The 20,575-nt window shown below is 40.5% G+C and overlaps 1 protein-coding gene across 1 annotated transcript; it reads right to left on the reverse strand.

Moving 5' to 3' along the window:
* Positions 1 to 1,799: 1,799 nt before the first annotated feature.
* rdh8a (retinol dehydrogenase 8a) lies at positions 1,800 to 13,885 on the reverse strand. The gene is made up of 6 exons (XM_086069029.1): positions 13,535 to 13,885; positions 9,801 to 9,962; positions 5,756 to 5,935; positions 5,559 to 5,652; positions 3,003 to 3,186; positions 1,800 to 2,923 (listed from the first exon to the last, which is right to left on the reverse strand). Exons 1-6 carry the CDS (start codon positions 13,638 to 13,640, stop codon positions 2,696 to 2,698), a joined length of 954 nt encoding a protein of 317 aa, XP_085925155.1. The 5' UTR covers positions 13,641 to 13,885; the 3' UTR covers positions 1,800 to 2,695.
* Positions 13,886 to 20,575: the final 6,690 nt, after the last annotated feature.

Raw genomic sequence — 20,575 nt, forward strand, 5'->3', positions numbered from 1 at the left:
GGCCATCCCGTCCTGCTCATCATCTCTCTAAAGCAGACTTAGGTGAGGTGCTCCTATAGGGTGACAATGGCTGAAATGAGGATGCTGGGAAGTGGATTAACCAGCAACACAAGAGAGCAGGCCAATTGCATGCACATTAAATATTCTGCCGGCATGCCAAAGACAAATATGGAGGCTCCGCTCTTTATAATGTGGCCGCGCTGGTAAACAAGTTCACATTCAGCTCTGTGAGTTTAGCGCGTCTGTACATGTGACAGGGTGACAATACGGAGGAGACCTCAACATGACATGCTGCCCTCATTATGTTGCAATTAGGCTCTTGATTGTGAAACAATGGTTTGATGAGCGGCCGGTTTCAATGAGACTTCTCTACATCTCCTGTGTTCATTCAATTAGTAAACAGCTCTTCCATTCAGGAAGCCCAAATTCCCACTTTCCCAAATCCGATAGACCCCCCCCCCCCCCCCCCCCCCCCAATGGGACCCTGCCCTTCGCCTCCAGCGTCCCAACACTGGCATCCTCAGAACCCTCGGGACAAACAGGACTCCCCCGACTCCCCTCCCGCCCCGAACCTACTCCTACTGCCGCAGCCCCCTCCCACACACACCCATTTGATTGTGATTGACAGTGCCTTTGTTCCATTGTGGGGAGCTGTCGCCTCTGATGAAGACACATACACAGAGGCGAGGAGCTCATTGTACGGCGAGCCGAAACAACAGGTCTGCGACCGGTTGCGTCGTCCTCTCATGGCGACGGCGACCGTGTGTGTGAGCGTGTCACACTTTGGACACAGGGTGCTACGGGGTGTCACGATCGGGACAAAAAAGCCTGAAGCGGGGTCCCGGTCTGGTGGGCTGAGGCGGCCAGCTGCCGAGGGGAGGCTCGGGGCCCGGCGGTGCGTCTGAGGAGGCCGTCATTAGGGCGCACCCCTCCTCGGGGATGGGAACCAGGTCACATTCTCTCACACGGCACAAAGCGGGGTGCATGCCCGAGAGGGGCGGGGGGTCCGAGGGAGGGGGGGTTTGATGGGTAGCGGGCCATGACCTCTTTATATCCATCAACAGATCACTAACTTGGCCCACGGCCGTGCACATAAAACGCATTCACACACACAAACACATGCTAATGGGCATGTGCATATGGACAAATGCTAAAAAGTTTTTCTGCACGAGGCCTCTTAGCTGAGAACTCAACGATGACGTTTTTGTTGACACTATGCACCTTCACAATAGCCTACATTGTTTTATCAAATCAGGGTTAAGATTAGATTTATTTTACGAGTTGAAAATGTAAGCAAGAGAGCAATATACTATCTTCAGTTTGCTTCTTTTCTCCGTAATATAGTTAATAGCTATCAATGGATACGACAGTATAATGTTACCACTTAAGTTAGTTTTGAATTCAAAACAGCTATTTCATGATCTACAACAGCAAATCCAACCAACGGAATAAATTAGCATACAATTATTTGAACTCTTTATCTGCTCTTAAAGAGCATATTCCATTTTATTGCAAACTGTATCCACTCAACTTTCTATTGTTATTCGTGATTTTAATTGAATCATCAGTGACGTTTTGGCAGTGTTTATGTTCTGAGTGCCCAGAAAGAAACCCAGAAGTATAATACTATATTCACAAAACATGACTATGGTTATTATTGTATATGAATTGCAAGTGGATCTGTCCACTTGCTGGCGACTCTCTGGGGGAAAGGCTGTGAAATACTGCCATCTATCGCTCATAAAGGAGCTTCACAGCAACCTGGCCAGTCTCATGTGCCATGTTGACAAATATGCTCGTAAAGGGTCAATCAGATTTTTATTTATATAAAGGAAAAAATCAGTATGAAAATTGTATGGATATGTGATCTACTCTTAACTCATTCACTGCCATTGACATCAACAATTCAATATTAATATCATTTCTATTAGTTTCACATTTTTTTCCCCACTTTTGCTAAAAAAAAATTTGTACATTTAGAACAGATATAAAATGTGTGATTAATTGTGAATTAACTATTGAAGTCATGCGATTAATTATAATAATAAAAAATTAATCGTCTGACACCCTTAATTTTTAATAATCTTTAGTTTTTTTTAATTAGGGGCATCAGGCGAATTTTTTATTGTAATTACAATTACTTCACTAGTTAACTAACGAGTAATCGCAAATTGTATATCTGTTCTAAACATACAATACATTTTTTTCATACTCTTGTTAACAAAAGTGGATTTTTTTTTTAAACTAATAGAAATAGTTCAAATGAATTTTTGACGTCTATAGCCGTCAATGGCAGTGAATGAGTTAATAAGCCTTGAAATGCAGCAATTGATCAAAATTAGTATTCCACAGCAGTTATGACCGACGTGACATTAGGTACGCCACACAATAAGATTTATTCCTGGTATGCTAGGCTATACGTTAGCATTATTATGACTTTTTAAAAATTATTATATATAATTACTTTGCTTCGATCTTGCGGCTGAGTTCACCGTTGTGCTTCGTCGAGTGTCCGGGGGATTTGGCGCGTTTCCTAAAGTTCATCCCCTGCTGCAGTGATGACTAAAGCCCTGGCTCTTAATCTTACGTTCAATAAAATATATTTATGTATCCGTGCATGTATCCACAGTCAGATAGATCAAGGTGCCTTTTCTTTGCCTAATGACTGATTGCCGGCGAAAGAGGGTGATTGTCCTCAGTTAGGCGAAAGGGTGCGTCGGCGCAGGCAGCTGCACGTCAGGCACTTGAGGATGCTCATGGTGATGTGCATGAGAGGTCCCAAATTAAAGAGCAGGTTGTAGAAGGTGTTGACCGACAGCCCGCCCGTCTCGTCGGCGTACTTCAGGGCCACGATGGGCGTGTACAGGCTGTTGGTCAGATTCCTGAAGCGGGGGCTGCTCGACTCGATCACCTTCTTAGTGCACTGGAGGGGACCAAAAAGCCACGTGGGGTCAGCGATGGGATTTCTGCCACAATCCAAAAAGTACAACATTCTTACTCACTTTGGCTATGTCCTCCGCCGTCTGACCCATGGCTTCGAAGATATCCATCGACGACGGCAGGTAAACGTCTTTAAAGTAACGAACCGTGTCGGCGTCCACGCCCGGGTACTCCATCTTGGCTACGTCCTCCATCATCTTTGTCTCAAACTCCGTGTGCACCGGACCCGGCTCGATCATCGACAACCTGGCAAAGGATATACATGGAGCCATAAACAAAGGAAAAGAGAGTTGGGAAGGGATGAGTGCTCGACTACATTTTTGTCAGCTTAATTGCTCAAGTGAATTTTGAACATTTACGGTTCAACCTTTGCAGATTACTAGGACATGGGTAACTAAGAATACAGAGAGACAGTACATACAAAAAAATGTATTAGCAAGCACAGTGGTATATTTTTTTTAAGTGAAATTGTGACAGTAAGTTAAAAATTAATTATGCTACTAGGCTAACGATATGTTACATGTACAATCAATCTTTTAAAGAGACAGTGTGAAGACCCCCCACCCGCCCCATTTTTCACTGTTTCTTTCACTATTAAATTCATAATATGCTAAAAAATATGTTCAATCACATCAACGTACATTTTTAAATGTAATTGTAGGCCTAGTAATTGCTAGATGCATGCCGTGCCTTACAGGAGGCTGCCATGTTTCGCCAGCATGGTTTTGCTACGGCTATCCGAAGGTGAAGAACTTAGCGAACGTAGTAATTGGTGGCAGGCTTGCGAGGTGTGGTCTCTCTGAGGCACCATAGTGCGCGTGCTTCAAAATACACACGCTTTGAACTTTGTTTTTTGCATTCTATTAGTTCACAACTAGATGGCACTAAATTCTACACACTGTTTCTTTAAACAATACTTAAGGCAGTCCTTCTCAAATAGTGGGCGGGCCTCATGTGAGAATAGTCTAATTGCACATCGACTACAGTAGGTGGCAGTAGCGCTCTCATTGTCAGAATGTGCCCAAGCAGTATCCATCCATCCATCCATTTCCACAACTTTAATAAAGTTTAGTCAGTAGATTTCTGTTTCTATGTTAATTTTCTTTAATGTTAATAAAGATACCATGTTATGCAACAATTTTGTAGACAAATGATAAAAAATATTTGCTTCTTCCTGGTGTGGGGGTGGGGGGCTTTGCAACAGAAAATAATTGAGAAGCACCGACTTAAAGGGAACATGACTGTGAGCAAGCCATTCAAAACTTGACTTGACCTTATAAAAGTATCACTGGTGTCGAGCCAAAACCTCATAAGTCACAGTTTTTATAAATTTGATATTATTACAAAAATCCTTGATTGAGAAGGATATTCACATGGAAAATTGTTCCATCAGCCATACAGAAAGTCATCCTACCACCTAAATTGAGTTGACAAATTAAACATATTACATTTCGGTAGCAACACACTAATAAATAATGCACTCTAAGCGTAAAACTAAACAAAACAAAACAAATATACACTTACAGACATTACATCTTAAGGGATGCAATTCACACAGAGAAACAGCTGTGCATGTTAGTATTGGTAACTGGTATCAACAGCCTTCATGACACCTGATCAGGCTTGGGGAGTAACGGAATACATGTACCGCCATTACGTAATTAGATTGCAATTTTTTAAAACTGTATTCCATTACAGTTACAGTAAAAACATGTCAACGGATTACAGGTACATTTATTAAAAATTGGGATTACTTCGAGGGATTACATGTTCTCGAATAAGAGAGACGGCAAGAGAGAGAAAGAAAGACAGAGAGTGAGAGAGAGAGAGAAGGACAGAACGAGAGAGACCGCAAGTGGGACCGTTGCTACATGTCGGGGAGGTGGGGACGACCGAACTGACTAGTCGCGTCCTCCACATGCGCGCAGTTTGAAAAAGCTTCATGGACGGGAGGAGGTAATGGCGACCGGTATTCGGAGCGAAAGTTTGAGCTAAGAGTCCAGCGGTATGCTACGCACTGTAGCTTCTTGCTAGCTAGCCCGCTAGCCTACAACCGTAATGTGAGTTACACCTTCCAAACAAATCTTCCTCCCACCATTTCACTATTTAAACATCATACACAACATATACACGGCTAAACTTGTGACTGGGACATGATCTTCTATATCTATCTATCTATCTATCTATCTATCTATCTATCTATCTATCTATCTATCTATCTATCTATCTATCTATCTATCTATCTATCTATCTATCTATCTATCTATCTATCTATCTATCTATCTATCTATCTATCTGTCTGTCTGTCTGTCTGTCTGTCTGTCTGTCTGTCAAATTGTGAAGTGTGGTTGCTTTCAGTGACAGTTCGAAAACAGCATATGGCCAACAATCAATCAATCAATCAATCAATCAATCAATCAATCAATCAATCAATCAATCAATCAATCAATCAATCAATCAATCAATCAATCAATCAATCAGTCAGTCAGTCAGTCATTGCTTCCTTATCCCTATTGCAATCACTCTACAATTTCTCTCTCTCTCTCTCGCCACAAAGGGTTGAGTCTACCCCCCCCCCCCCCCAAAATAGAGGCTTCTTAACAATTAACAGACATTACCTAACGTTGAACTTCATCAGCTGCACGGCCATACTCTCGCAAAAGCCCTCCATGGCAAACTTGGAAGCCGTGTAAACGTCATTGAACACAACTCCTGTTCCAGGACCAGCAAAAAAAAGAAAAAAAGAATTAGTCCCTCACCAGATACCATGCAGATTTTGATCACAGGGGAGAAAGCAAGATCAATAGACGCCTACCCTGAAGTCCCATGACGCTGCTCATGACCACGATGTGTCCGGACCGCCTCTTCTTCATGTCCGGCATCACCTCTTTGATCATGCGTACGACGCCAAAGAAGTTGGTCTCGAACACTCGCTTCATCTCATCGATGCTGATGCTCTCCACCGGGCCCAGCAAGCCCACGCCTGCGTTGTTTACTGCCGGCGTCACAAAAAGGATTGCAGTGAAACCCGACTACATGTTGCTCCTCCTTTAGCTTTGCTAGATGCTACGAGATGCTGCCAAAGCAATATTGTTAATTCACAAATCACAAGAGTTTACTGTCAAACTATCATAAAACAAGAATACTATTTTTCATACGAAAAAACACAATACCATTTTTTTTGGTAACAAATTAATGGCATTTCCATATATTTGAATGGGAAAAGATGATTTGAGAAGCGCTTTTAGCTCAGAGCGTGGTGGAATAAAACACTTTACGTGGTTGTGGTTTTCTGGGTGCCTTAATTGAGACTACCACAAGAGGTCGGTGTAAAAGCACAACAAAGAAGTGTGACGCAACGGCAGGCTTTGACAAAGGCCTTGTGGGTCTTGAGTAATGAGGTGAAGGGGCTTTGGACTTTGCACAAGATGCAAGCAGGCTTTTAAACAGAACCTTTATACGCACTCAAGCCTTAGCACATGATCTGACTTTAATATTAAAGAGCTTGTTTGGTGCATTAAAGGACAAAACGTGTATTAGACCTGCTACACTGACCTTAATTCCTCATGTTTGTTGCCACTACATTTCAGAGAACACATTGTGTGTGCTGGGGTATGGATGGATAATATAGATTTTAATTGTATGGAAAAAAATAGCTGTGATCAAGTTTGTGGGGGGATATGTTAAATAAGCCAGTGGTGGCTTTGTGCAAGCGCCATTCATTTGCAGTCTGGTCAAAGAGGAACATCTCCTGCTATGAAGTGAGTATCGCACTCTCAAGAAGTCTACAATAAGACCACAGGAAAACATTAGATTGTTGCTCAACATTTTTGGAAGAAAAAAAATAGACTCTGGAGTGGTTTGAAAAGTTGCAACATTTATCAAAAAGTGTGACAAGCATGCTGTTATTTTGTACCCTTTGTGTATTCAGAGACATCTTCTTAAGACAGCTAGGAATTGTTTAAAAAATGCAAAAGAATTGCATCCATACCGTATGTCTCTTTTTCCAGTGGTGCCTTGATTCATTTGTCACCACATTCCTAATCGTTTCCAATTGAAATTCATAGAAATGCCATTGTCTCATTCACTCCCAGCTATTTTCACTGAAGCAACCCCCTTCGCTCTGTTTTACTGGATTTTGACTGATTTTGCAAGGGCCACAGAATATTGTGTTCTATTGCTATTAAAACATGGAACCTACCAAAAGAAAGATTAGAGTCTCTTCTTTCTTCAGGAATCTCTTTAAAAAAATCTGTTTTCCATTTTGCAGCAATTAGCATTAGAATAGAGCTCAGTTTCATCATTATTCACAAACCTGGTGAAAACACTGGGGAAAAGAGCTTGTTGCAACATTTCCCTGGTTGAGCTCTCATACTCTGCTGCCACCTGCTGGCCGTTTTTTGTAATAACTAGCAACTAGGTTGCTCTTCAGGTCAGAGGCTGCATCAAAGCCTTCTGTATGCTCTAGCATAAAAAACATAAAAAAAGGTATAAATACGATTTTGGGACCATGGCAATATTTGAAATAGAACATTTTTATATGTTTTTGGGAGCAAATGAGTTAAGCTGCTGTACCCCCCCCCCCCCCCCAAAATAAATAAAAAATAAAAACCCAACAACATTTAACCTTTAAATTTAAACAAAGTCAAATTTGAACAATTGGATCTAAGACACATGGATCAGATGGATATCCTGTTTAGGCCCCTTGAGATCTAGGCAGGCATTTGCCAATCATACCCCACTGCAAGGGTTTGTCCCGCCTAGATTTCAATTAGGATTCATAATGTCTCTCAGCGTTAATATTAGTCATTCTATGCAGAGGCTAAAGAATATATGACTGTGAGTACTGTTCTCTGTCTACATTTTGTGTTCAGTCCATAGATGTTATTTAAGTCATATCTGACTCCAATCAGATTCCTCCTCAAATCCAAATTTTTAGGGCTAACTGTCCAGTTTATAGCAAGTGTCCAAATCACACAGTATTGACCCATCTAACAGGTTGCTGTAGCAACGACGTCAAAAAAAGGCAGCACCTTCATTTTGCTGCTTAAACTCATATTCTACTAACGCAATATTAACCAGAATATCATATTTAGACCAGTGTGGCTGCGTATAACATATTATTGTCAAAAACAAAAGTTGGGGTTGACTTCCCTTTAAACAAGGTGTAATTCTCTTTGTTTCATGTTCAGTTTGAGTGCAAACTTCAACTGGGAGTGGCATTAAACAGCCTGAAGCCTTTTTTTTTTTTTAATGAACGGTTGACTGTTTGCCAAACGGCGGCTTATTGTGAACTTTTCGTTACCTTCTGTCTAAATTCAAATCCAGCTTTACAGATGGCGTATCAAGATGTAATTACAACCACCGGGTGGTTGCATATTTATTTTTCAGTGGAGGGTGAAAAAAAAGTGTCTATTTGAGGTGCTGTTTATTTATTCAGGTGGACCATGAATTGAGGTACTATGCTAGGAGAGAGATTCTCAATGTGTGGTACAAGTACCACTAGTAGCACTTGTGCTATGTGGCCTCTCTCTACTAGTGCGTGAACTAATTTTGTCCTTTAAACCTTTAAAACATGAAATGCAAACAAACATATTAGAATTTAGCTTCTAGCTGTACATACACTTATTTATTTTTTTGCAGTACAGTACTTATTTACTTTCCATATACATAATTTCAACTACAGTACTATATATATATATATATATATATATATATATATATATATATATATATATATTAGGGGTGTTAGAAAAAATCGATTCGGCAATATATGGCAAATTTTTAAACATCCATTTTTTATGGGAATATTCAACAAAACGTCTTACTTAGGGTTAGGATTCACACATTAAGCATGGAAGAATGTTATATTAATGGAACATTAAGCCTTAACTCATTCACTGCCATTGACGGCTATGAACGTCAAAAATGCATTGAACTATTTAATTTAGTTTTCCCACTTTTGTTAACAAGAGTATGAAAACCTAGAATTTTTTATTGTACATTTGGAACAGATATCAAATTTGTGATTATGAGTTAACTAGTGAAGTCATGCGATTAATTACGATTAAAAAATTTATTGCCTGACGCCCCAAGTTTTTAATAATCTTTTTTTTATTCATTCACTGCCATTGACGACTATAAACGTCAAAAATTAATTTGAACAATTTCTATGTATGAGTATGAAAACCTAGAATTTGTTTTTATTGTACATTTAGAACAGATATAACATTAATCATAATTATAATATTTGTGATTAATCGTGAGTTAACTAGTGAAGTCATGCGATTAATTACAATTTAAAAAAAATATTCCCCGTCCCCTTCTAATTTTTAATAATCTTTTTTTTTTATAATGAATTTATGGCAGTGAATGAGTTAATATTTTATTTCAGTGCTGTTCAAACATGAAACAGACTGCAATCTGTTAAATGCAGCGGCTCAGTTGTAAGCCAGAATTTTCAGATAAATAAAAAAACATTTTATACAAATCTTACAGTGTCCATGTACAAGTTTACTGATTAGTATTTTCGAAATTTGAGATAAAAAAATAAAAAAATCGCAATAATCAATTTATATATTCATATCGGGATTAATCGGTATCGAATCAAATCGTGACCTATGAATCGTGATATGAATCGAATCGCCAGGTACTAGGCAATTTACACCCCTAATATATATATATATTTGTTTTTGTTTTTGTTTTTACTGTTTTAGCCAATAGGAAGTGTCTCACTGTCAACAAGCTCCTTTTCTTTTGGGTCATGAAAGAGCCTACATTGCTGGACGACCTTATCAGATGTGCTCAAATGATAAATTGGGACATTGTGCAGATGTTAGTCATGCAGGCGTCCAACTCACTCAAGATATCAATATGACGGTCCTTCACGCTGTTAATGCACTGCTTGACAGATTCGTCGCTGCACACGTCGAGCGGCAGCAGCACCAAGTTCTTCCCGTACGCGTCTCCCGCCGCCTCCACGAGCTTGTTCTTCTTCTTCAGGTCCCGCATGGTCGCGACGACTACAGGGGAGGACGATGACACAAGTTGTTTAGGCTTTTTTTAATTTCTCTTTGGAATGTGTTTGTTGTCATACTTGATCAAATTAGATGGTGCAGGTGTACCTAATGATATGTTAACAACATTAACCAACAGGACTGAGGTGGCACATGGGACTTTGAGCCCTTTGATGTGAGAGGCCATCGCTATGCGACTTCCTTGCTACACACCATCAAGCACACGCACGCACACTAAAAGTGGCTGCCGGGGTCAAAGTTCCTGCGGCAAGCATGCCTCACAGGACACAGAGCTGATTCGGTTTGAACTTTACATGCCGTGGCCACATTAGCGCACAATGACGACAGGGATCACATGATTAGCGACGACGTCTATCAAGTCGGCTGTGAGGCCTCGTCCGTTTCGCTGAGTCGGCCGAGTGATGTTATCAAGGGGAGGAAAGCATTCTTACACAACGCCAGTCAGCCGAGGTAAACAAGGAGTCGGCCTCGACTGATAAACCTCCAAGCGTCACCTCAGTTGTCTGTTGGTATTTTTAGATAAAGGCAAACTGCCTTTGAGGTTTCTTACAAGTAACAATGTGGAGGAGAAACATCCAGAGCGGACGCTTCTATTATAAACGACATCAAATTGTTTCACCGTTATGCTCCTTTAAAGCACGTCTTCATTTAAAACAAATTTTACACAGAGTTAGCTGTTGCTTAGCATTGTCACTACAATCAAAAGTATGCAATGCCATACTTTTATCCTCTAAATTATTAAATTAAATTAAACAACCAAGCAAATCTTTTGATATCCAGACAGATATTTTGTTGGCTGGTCAAATTTTCTGATAATTAGCATATGTGTAAGATAACAAATCTGTGACTTCTTGACATTCGGGGTTCCTTCCTACTCACTTTTTTCTTTACGCATAGCCACTTGCCTAGTTGCAATGCCCTAGCTTTGCCCATGGTAGCAAAAGCACTACTTGCTATCAGCAGTGGCTAATGTTGACCTGTAATGCTAGCTTAGTAATGCTAACGCTGCTATTTTGTTAAAGCTGGATATGTGTTTTCTCTTACTATTTATTAGGGGTGGGAATCTTTGAATGTCTCACAATTCGTTTCCAATTTTTGGGTGTGCGATTCGATTCAGAGTCGATTTTCGATTACGATTTAGTGATTTAATGAGGCTACATTGCTAGCAGGTCAGACACGGCCAACTCCGTCTTTAACGAGCAGTTGACATAAATTGTTCTGTATAACTAGATTGTATTCCTTCTCTTAATTTTACCTTGAGTTGAAATGAAACAGCTGAAGTGAACTTTGAACTGCAGATGGAACTGCAGTGTTTAAGTCATTTTCGCAGCACGATTCAAAAACGTTCCTGTTTCCATGTGGCTGTTGTCGTGTAACAGACCCCAAAGAGACGCGATGGAGATGTCACATTGAGTACTGTATTGAGGACATTGCTGTGTCAGGCAATGTGTGCCTGTAAGTACTCAGAAACGCTTTGGATATCATGTCACAACATGACGTGAATTAAGTCTAATGTAGCAATTTGCAAGGCTCTGGAGCAGGCAAGGAAATGTATGTTTGGCTATGAAACGAACAAGAGGGCCATTGTTCTCCAGGACTCCTGCAGGAATTACTGTTGGGCCGCTTTAACATTCTTGTACGAACCACACTGCGTTCCAAACACATCCGCCTCTACCGGGTCGCTCTGTCTTTAGCGAACTAAGCAATATTTAATCTTCTTTCCCGAAGGGTCTAATGAAATTGTTGGGGCACCACCACCGTTCATAGGGCGACCTCTCAAAGGAAGGCCACAGTGGGAAGAAAATACTCTGAAGGGGACCATGAAAGAAAAATAAGATTACCTTGGAGAAATGTTGTGGTTGGACAAAAATATGCACAATAGGACTGCTCTATAAGTAGTAAAGACAATGCCTTTAGAAATGCTTTAAGGTCCGAAAATCCATGCCAATGTGTGAAAGCTGAGAGATTCACTCACACAAAAAACAGCAACGACAAAAGTTGAAACATATTGAATAAAATGGACAAATAAGCTAAACAGCGAGTGCCAAACCACAAGTATGGTAACAATCATTATGACTTGACAGCAATACATGACAAGCTGTTTCTAACCCCTTAAATGCCTCCAATTTCATATACTGTAAGGGTGTGCCAAAAAATAAATTCTAATAAGAATCGCGACTCTCATTTAGTACGATTAAGAATCTATCTTAAATGTCCCAAAGTCGATTTTATTTAAATTATTTTATACTTTCTTGCCTTTGTCTGTGTTATTTGGAGCTGTTGTACCTGATTTGGCCACTGAGGGGCAGTGTGGTTCCACGCGGTCTAATACACTGTTAAATTGTAGCCACATTAGAGAGTAGAAGGAAAAAGTCACGATCAAGTTATTCCAATAAAAGTTTTTTTTTTTCAGCGTGGAGCCGTTCTTTTGAGTGATAAAAGTGCCGCGAGTAGCGCGCTAATTAGCATTAGTGAGTCAGACTGGAGTAGATTATTCCTACTTGCACAGCTCTAGATTGAAGCAAAAATCAAAGTCAAAGTCAATCAAATCATTTTGAACCAAAAATCGTTCTTAATCGAAAATCGATTCTGAATCGAATCGCAGGCCCAAAAATCTGAATCGAATCGAATCGTGAGACATTCAAAGATTCCCACCTCTAATATACTGTACAAGAAAGCATTGCTCCAGAGGAAAAACAACCATTTATTGGCACATTAGAGTAACACTGTATTACGAATAAGGTGCTTTCCTGGGGTAACAAGGTGACCCGAGGTGTGCCCACGATGAGTGTGAATGATTGACACCTCATCAGTCACACCTTGTATCTCTGATTGGTTGTTTATCTTCAGGTGCAGTGTTTTTTTTATTTAGCAGATTAGAGGCACAATTTGTGGCCAGAGATCAATAATGTCAATTCATAATGAGCATTTTTTCAATGATGAAAGTTTTTAACTTCCAATTTAAGAGCCTCAACTGCAAAGTCACCAGGCAAGCAGGGATGGAGAAGAGCTTGAGTGACATAAGCGTGGGACACATCCCACCCACCAATGAACACTTCAAACGGGAGTGAGCCTTCGCTTGTACAGGTCTCAAACTTTACCCCCTCCTGGCTCAAGGCCTGGCACTGTAGGCTCATTAGACACGGCACTAAAGCGGGGCGAGTGGTGCATAATCCCACAATGGGCAGCGTTGAAGGGAAAAAAAATACGAGGGGGGGTATCGTGGGTTGGAAAAGTCACATGAAAGAGAAGTGACAAGCCTCCTTTTTACGATGGTGCCTGGAAAGCCACGTCCCTCCGAAGCCCCCCGGCACAGGAAAGAAGCGGGCTTTCACATGATAATGGTTCAAGCGCAACACAAAACTGAGGGGTGACTGATTCCCGATCCTTAAAAAGGGGGGTGGGTTGGGTTGGGTGGGGGGCTAGATACCATATCCGCGCGAGGACGTGACACCGACTGCGTAAAAAGTGCGTAAAAAAGTAACTCGTTTTTAATAAAGCCCACTCATGTGTCTTGTGTGGTTGATAAAAACGGAGAACGTAACAGAAAACTTTACCATGGTAACGCTTCTTCTCATCTCTGGCCAGCGTGACGGCGATTCTCAAGCCGATGCCGGAGGAGCAGCCGGTGATCAGCACAACTTTCTGCCCGCCGTTCGCCATGATGAGTGCGGATAAGGGCGCCGTGCAGCCTCGCAGCGCTCCTCCGGATGCTTTCGCTCGTTCGGCCCCAACTAAAAGCGGACGGCCGCGGCGGCCATGTGAGCGTCTAATGCGGTCACATGCTCCGGCAGCGGGATCCCCGCCCGCAAAGGTGGCATCGCGCGCAAGCCCGCGCACAGTGACTTATTAAAAGTTATAGTAATTCCTCATAGAAAATCAGGGTTGAAAGTGGTATGTGCGCGCGCGCGCGCACGCGACAGAGGGGGCAGTGCTTATGTGATGACAAAGCCGGACACGATGTGACACCTTTTTTTCCTTTTCTTATTACAGTACAATGTTGACACGTTGGTTTGTTTATAGCAGATAGTTCCGGATTACGTCACAGTCACTGAAGCATTTTCATAAGACAACTGATTTTATTCATTCGTGTAGTTAGTCTTAATTGATTAGAAGTTCAAGTTTAAAAGTTTACACAAATGATTATTTTAACATAAATAATTATAAAATGCGCAATTAAAATTTTGTATTTGACTTTTTAATGGGAGAAAATAAATCTGAACAGTTTTGTTAATTACCACATGTTCAAACAACAAATATTAAGTATAAACATGATGGAATAAAACATTTATTCTTTAAAAAATTTTTTTTACCTTTACCTTTTACCTACCTTTACCCATTTCTCAACCAGTTTAAATCTAAATCTAAAAATATTCACGTCATTAGGACGTCCTTAGGACGTTATTAAAATTCAAATTTTTTGTCACCATTCCACATATTACAGGACAATGAATGAAAATATGAATAAATAAATGGAGACAAAAAACACACACAACATGACCTTAAAGTAACACATTTTCAACTGACTCAAACCTTTCTAACTTCCAAATGTTCAACATTCCTGAAAAATGATTCCTATTTTTTGAGGAATTTCACATTTTTCATTCCCAAATGAATATTAAAAAAAGAAACAAAAAACACATTTACAATTCTTCAATCAACTCACTCTATTTGAACATCATCATGTTTATCGTTCCACACAAATTAAGAATTTCACATTTTCCATGAACACATTTCTAAACTAATGAAGAAATTTCACAATTTTACGTTTATCTTATTACTTTTTTTTTAAGAGTCTCACATCATACATGTCAATTCATTCTATAGCTCTTCAGCATTCACACACAATTGATTCACAAATTGCATTCTCTAGTTTACAATATGCTGCTACCTTAGGTTGTGCTGCTGTCTTGTGGTCAGAAGGTATATCGCAGGCTCAGTGAACACAGCCAAGCCTTTTGTAAGCATTTTATCAAAAACAAAATCACTGTAATCCAAAAATGAGGTAAAGGAAGTGACGACAAATCCCATCCAATTTATCAGCAATAGATCATTTTCCAGGCTTTGCTGGCACCGTGAGCTACGTTCCGCCATGCCAGTGATTGATGTTGAAAGGGGTCAGAGTGCATCTGATAAAAGCTCAAACAGACTTGTTATTTTTGTCTACCGTGAGAGGTCAAAGTGCAAGAGCGCGAGACCACCGTGTGTTGTAGTTGGTGGGGACATGATTTAATGTAATCCACCTTAAATCAGGGTCAGTGCCAGTTCTGGCAGGGACACCACTCAAGAAGGCTTAATGTTGCATCCTGCGTACGAAAAAGTCCCAAGGGCCCATGCTCGGAATTGATGAGGAAGGTTGTGATTTTGGGCAGATTGCATGGCTTGTAATTTACTCCTGCTGTAGGGAATTCGCACAAATGAGCCCCCAATCAGAAGCAGGGATAATAGACAGATGGATGCAGCAAAATTGTTTTGTTTTTTAAATTAATTTATTTATTTTTAATAGAGAGTGAATGACTTGCTGACAATACCTCACCCATCAGCTTCTGTCCGAGTTAAGAAGACAGTAACTTATCATGATAACTCATTTTCGCTGATCTTAAAGCATTTCTCAACCCACCAATGGGTTTCAGCTGTACTAATGGTTCTAATGTGTCATCCATTCATGTTTTGTACTGCTTGTCCTGTTTAGTTTTGCAGTTGAGCTCAAGCCCAAAAAATATATTCAACCAACCATAACCCCACTGATGAAAACCCACAGCTAAAATAGGCCTTCTCTTTATGCCAGGTAAAGTCTATCTGGAGGACTGCGCTGGAACTCCGCATCGACAGAAGCTCGATTCAGCGAATACTTGGTAGAGTAATAAAGCTTTACCCACTTTAGGTTGTTGAGCATTATAATATTTTGTTTTGAAGCATTTGAACAACCTGAAATCATGGAAAGTTGCCATGGATAGCAGAAATTATACGACACATTGAAGCAGTGTGACAGCCATTACGTTTCTCAAACTACTGTTGGACTGCAGTCGGGGACAGAAAAACTTGCCAGGCAGCAATTTTGCAATGGGCAAGGAAATGATGTGCTAACAGAAATGCAAATTATAAACCATCAAATGCAGATGCCTCACATCTGTCCGGATGATCCCTGAAGCAAATAGAAAACAGCAAATGTATACATTACACAGGAAAAAAACCACTCGCTGGGTTCGATTGAGATTTACCCAAGGTTAGGTTAATTATTTTGACCCAGCAGATTGGGTTGAAGATTGGATTTGCGCAGGCTTAAGATCTGAAGCTGGTCACTATTTTGGACAGTTTTGTTGTGGATATTCTCATTCATCCAAGTCATTTCTTTCTCAGGACATCGACTCGATTGCAACTGGACTGCTGTGTTTGACTTTGAAGATGTTTTGCCTCTCATTTGAGAAGGCTTCATCAGCTCATGCAGCAAAGCTCGGTTAGGATTAACCAGCTTGAGTTGGTGTGGGAAACCCAACTATTTATGCCCTAAATTGGGGGGCACGTCCTTCTACCACAAATGGTATCATTATTTTGGGATGCAAAGCTTACTATCGTTCTGAAGTTGAAGTCAATTTAATGTAGCATTCTTTGAATAAGTTAGTGCCGTCTGGATGGCTCTGTGGGTCATTCCGCTGGCTGGCGTCTGGGTTCAAATCAGGGGGGACGTCGCTTTTTCTTCTTCTTGTTGGTAATAAAATTAGTATTATTTTTTAAACCACAGCTGGATACACAATCCATGTATAGGAACCTTTAACTATTTATTTATTTTTGACCCATTGTTGGATCAAAATCTCGACCCAACATACTGGGTCAAAACCTCAACTACACTGGGATATAAATAGCTCAGGATTGGCTTGGTCCCACTTGGACTGAGAGCTGGGTTAGCTAGTTTGCCATATTTGGGGTTCTTTTGACCTGACCGTTTTAAGAATGTACTGACTTTTGGCGCATCCTTTATATTTTCATTTTGCCCTTCAAAAAAAACAATTGTCAATTCAAGCACATAGTAATGATGAATACAAAACATGTCAAAACGTTTGCAAAGCGTCAAGGTCATTGTTTGGCCACAGCAGGGAATTATGTAAAGGGCTCACGCCGCCAGAAGGGGCTACAGTATGAAGGCCGGGAGATGTTTATGTGCTCTGGAGGTGAAAAGTAGCCTCCGCTGTCGGGGAGCAGCTGCTCATTTCCATCATAACGCTGAAAGGAGATATTCTCCCAGTCGTGCGGATCTATCACAAGTCACCACACTAAGCAGGCTTGTGGCGTACAGACAAGTGAAGCCTTGCTATGCGAAAATAAATCATTAAATGTAACCCAAATATGAATATAAAAAGCTGTTAAATTGATTTACACTCAACACGGTTGTGATCAAGCTTCTATTGTTGCCACAACAGAAGCACAAGCTTCATTTTCTATCGCGGTCTCTTTAAGCTGACATCTGTAGAAAATAAATTCAAAACTCTCTGGGATTTCCAGAAAGCTTATTGTGTGCTCAATATTCGCCTTTGCAAATAGAACATGCAATTCCATCCGGAAAAAAAAAGAAGCCAAAACAAAACACCTTTCGCAAAACCAAAAGGACAAATGAGATGAGTAAGGTAATGCTACGTCATAGCATAGTGTAACAACCACGAGATACCATAACATGCAAACAAATGCGTAACAATAACGACAACAAAGAATAAAATAGCTCATCCATCCCTCAACAACCTTTTTAGAACAAATGAGGGGGGAACCCTAACAGAATAAGCCCTTGGACAAGATTAGGGACGTTCCTAGCATTCCTTTGCATGCAAAGAAAGTGGACAGGTGTAGATGGAGATGATGAGGCGGTGCGGGCCACTTTGTGATCCCAAAAAAAAAGCTGCCACTGTGGAATTTCAAAGAATCGAGCCATTATGACACAAGAGTGAGCTGGCGAGACAAAGAGGAGGAGGTCACGCAAGTCCATACATGTGGACATTGCCCCCCGACACCAACCAGCAGCAGCCCCAAGCAGCCCACCTCTTCACTTTAATCTTTTTTGTTTCTTTCCACCGACAGCAGCTAAATTGTCGACAACAGCCTCTCAGCACTGACACCTGAGAGCATATTCTTTACCTGGACGCAGTGGGCCTGAAATCATCCACAAGCTTTATTTCAAGAGATGTTTCTCCATATCTGATGATCCCCCACACAGCCCATCCCACTACAACCCTTTTTTTTTTATAGCTTTATTATCAATTTCCTGTGAACGGATCGAGGATGCACGTGCAGAGTTTTGCTGTCCTCAAACTGACTTCGAAGCCAGACAGTTTGAGTCTTTTTAGTGCTAGAAAAATATTACTACAGCCAAGTGCATGGACTTTGGTTTGTTTCTTAGTTAGATTAATGATGCAAAATACAAAAAAAGACAAACACAAATATGCTAAAATACATTTAAAAATAACGTTTTTTTCTTTGTAGATTTTTTTCCCCCCTCACGAGACCCACCCTTCCCTAAATCACACATTTTATGGTCCTGTTATTTTTTTTCAATCTATCACAACTTACTAACAGATACGTTTATGCAAGGTGGTGACATTTTAATGCAGCTCAAATAAAATACATTAAAATAAAAAAAATTCTGGCTAGCTCATAACTTAAGACTATTTCCAACAGATGGACAGACAAACTACAGTGGATATAAAACCTCTACATAGAGCATGCCAGGATTTTTAACCTCGAATGTAACCCAGTGGGTGTGAACACTTTTACAAGGACATTCTCTCAGTTGTTTATGTTTACATTCCCGAATAAAACTTGTAGTCAGTGTGTGTACCCTCTCATGGGTGACATCAAGTGACAGTGTGCCAGAGAAGGATGACGGCCAGGGCCAAGAGTGAGCGGATCTGAGTGGAATGTTTGCTGCAGGTCATCAGTGGCGCTTTCTGCTCTTTTGTGCACAGTCTGCAGGGGAGGTGTGGAATGCAAACTTGATGAGAATAGACGCAAAAAAAGAGATGGAGCAATAGAGTAGTTGGGTTGCGAGTGGAGGGGTGCTGGCTTGGAAAGGGAGTCGCTCAGTGGACTTGGGGGGGGGGGGGGGGGGCAATCTGTTGTTTCAGCTGCAGCAGACCAGATTCAAAAGAGCACAGCAAAGATCATCAAAAGTTGATTTAAGTTAATCAGAGTGAAATAAACTCATGGCCAAAAATATTAGCTCCACCTGCACAGCCAAATGAGTCAATACAAGGTCTGTATTAACAGAAGGCCAGTACCAAAGCCCAGCCAGAGCTCAGACCCAAATCCAATTAAAAATGTTTCAGGTGTTCTAATGGAGCTGTGATGTTTAATGCCACTCTCAGTTGAATACTAGCAAATTCAACATTAAACAAGAGAATTGCATGTTGTGTATTTAACAACCCCATAAATCCGCAATCTTCATGCTAACACGTGAGAAATACCACAGAGGAGCTAACGAATAGCATTTATACTGGGTTTACATGCAGACTATTTTGACTGAAATCAATCTGGTTGACGATCTCAGGTTAACTCTTTACATGTGAAGGGATGTATTCAATCTGGTCTATAAATATGCAACACATGTATCCACAGTTAATGCAAAAAAATTCCGTCCATTTTACTACTGATACACTTTTGAAAATAGTTCAATATTAGTTCTTTGAGCGTTTGTGTCAAATACAAGCGCTGCATTGCAAACCATTTTTTTGCGTGCTTTGTATGGGGGCGGGGGCGGCGGGGATCTTCAAGTCATGTCACTGCACATTTCTGTCAGGATAGAGCATGCGCAGACAGAGCGCAGCCAGTCAAAATTCCGATTCATCATTTACATACAAAAATCGAATCCGTGAATCCGAAAAAAATCCTAAATAAATCCCATTTGGATTTGGCCTGTTTATTCCAATTGTGGTGTTTATATGGACCTTTCCATTCGGTTTGGGCTTCTAACCCGATTCTAATCTGAATACAAAGTTTTATGTTTATGTGGCAGTGTCATAATATTTGAAGCAATGAGTATTTAAGTGCAAATGGTGCATCGACCCATGTAGACAGACAACATAACAATGCACACAGGTATATATTCTTTATTCTCTGCAAAAAAAAGACAATATAATTACAGTTTAAGTTACACGAGTTGTAAAACTATTCATCTGTAATTGTGTATCTCAATGCACCATTATATTGGTGTTTACACATACACACATACAAATATAGTATTCTTTCTAACTTTCTAATAGAAGTGGGTATAGCATTTCAAGATACATTGTTACTTTATATTTGATTACTTGAGTTTGGAGTTGAAACCTTTTGCAGTGTTTAAAATGCAAGACAAGCAAAAGTATTTCAGACCTCTCTGGTCTACTCCAAAATGTGGAAATAAGATGAACAAAGTGCAGGAAACACAAATGGACAGTGAAATTTGATCTTAAGTGAACAAAGTGCAAATTTGCATTCCCTAAGGAAAGACGTTGTTTACCCGCTGCACAGTCTTTTGTGCGCTTTTGATTATAGCGAAAGTTACGCTGATTTTTATACAGAAAGATGGGGTAAGAGGAGCGGCTTTATTATAGTTTGGGAATTTTCATTATAGT

This window comes from Leptonotus elevatus, chromosome 1 (genome assembly GCF_054856555.1).
Source record: "Leptonotus elevatus isolate MCC_2025b chromosome 1, RoL_Lele_1.0, whole genome shotgun sequence".
Taxonomy (NCBI): Eukaryota; Metazoa; Chordata; class Actinopteri; order Syngnathiformes; family Syngnathidae; genus Leptonotus; species Leptonotus elevatus.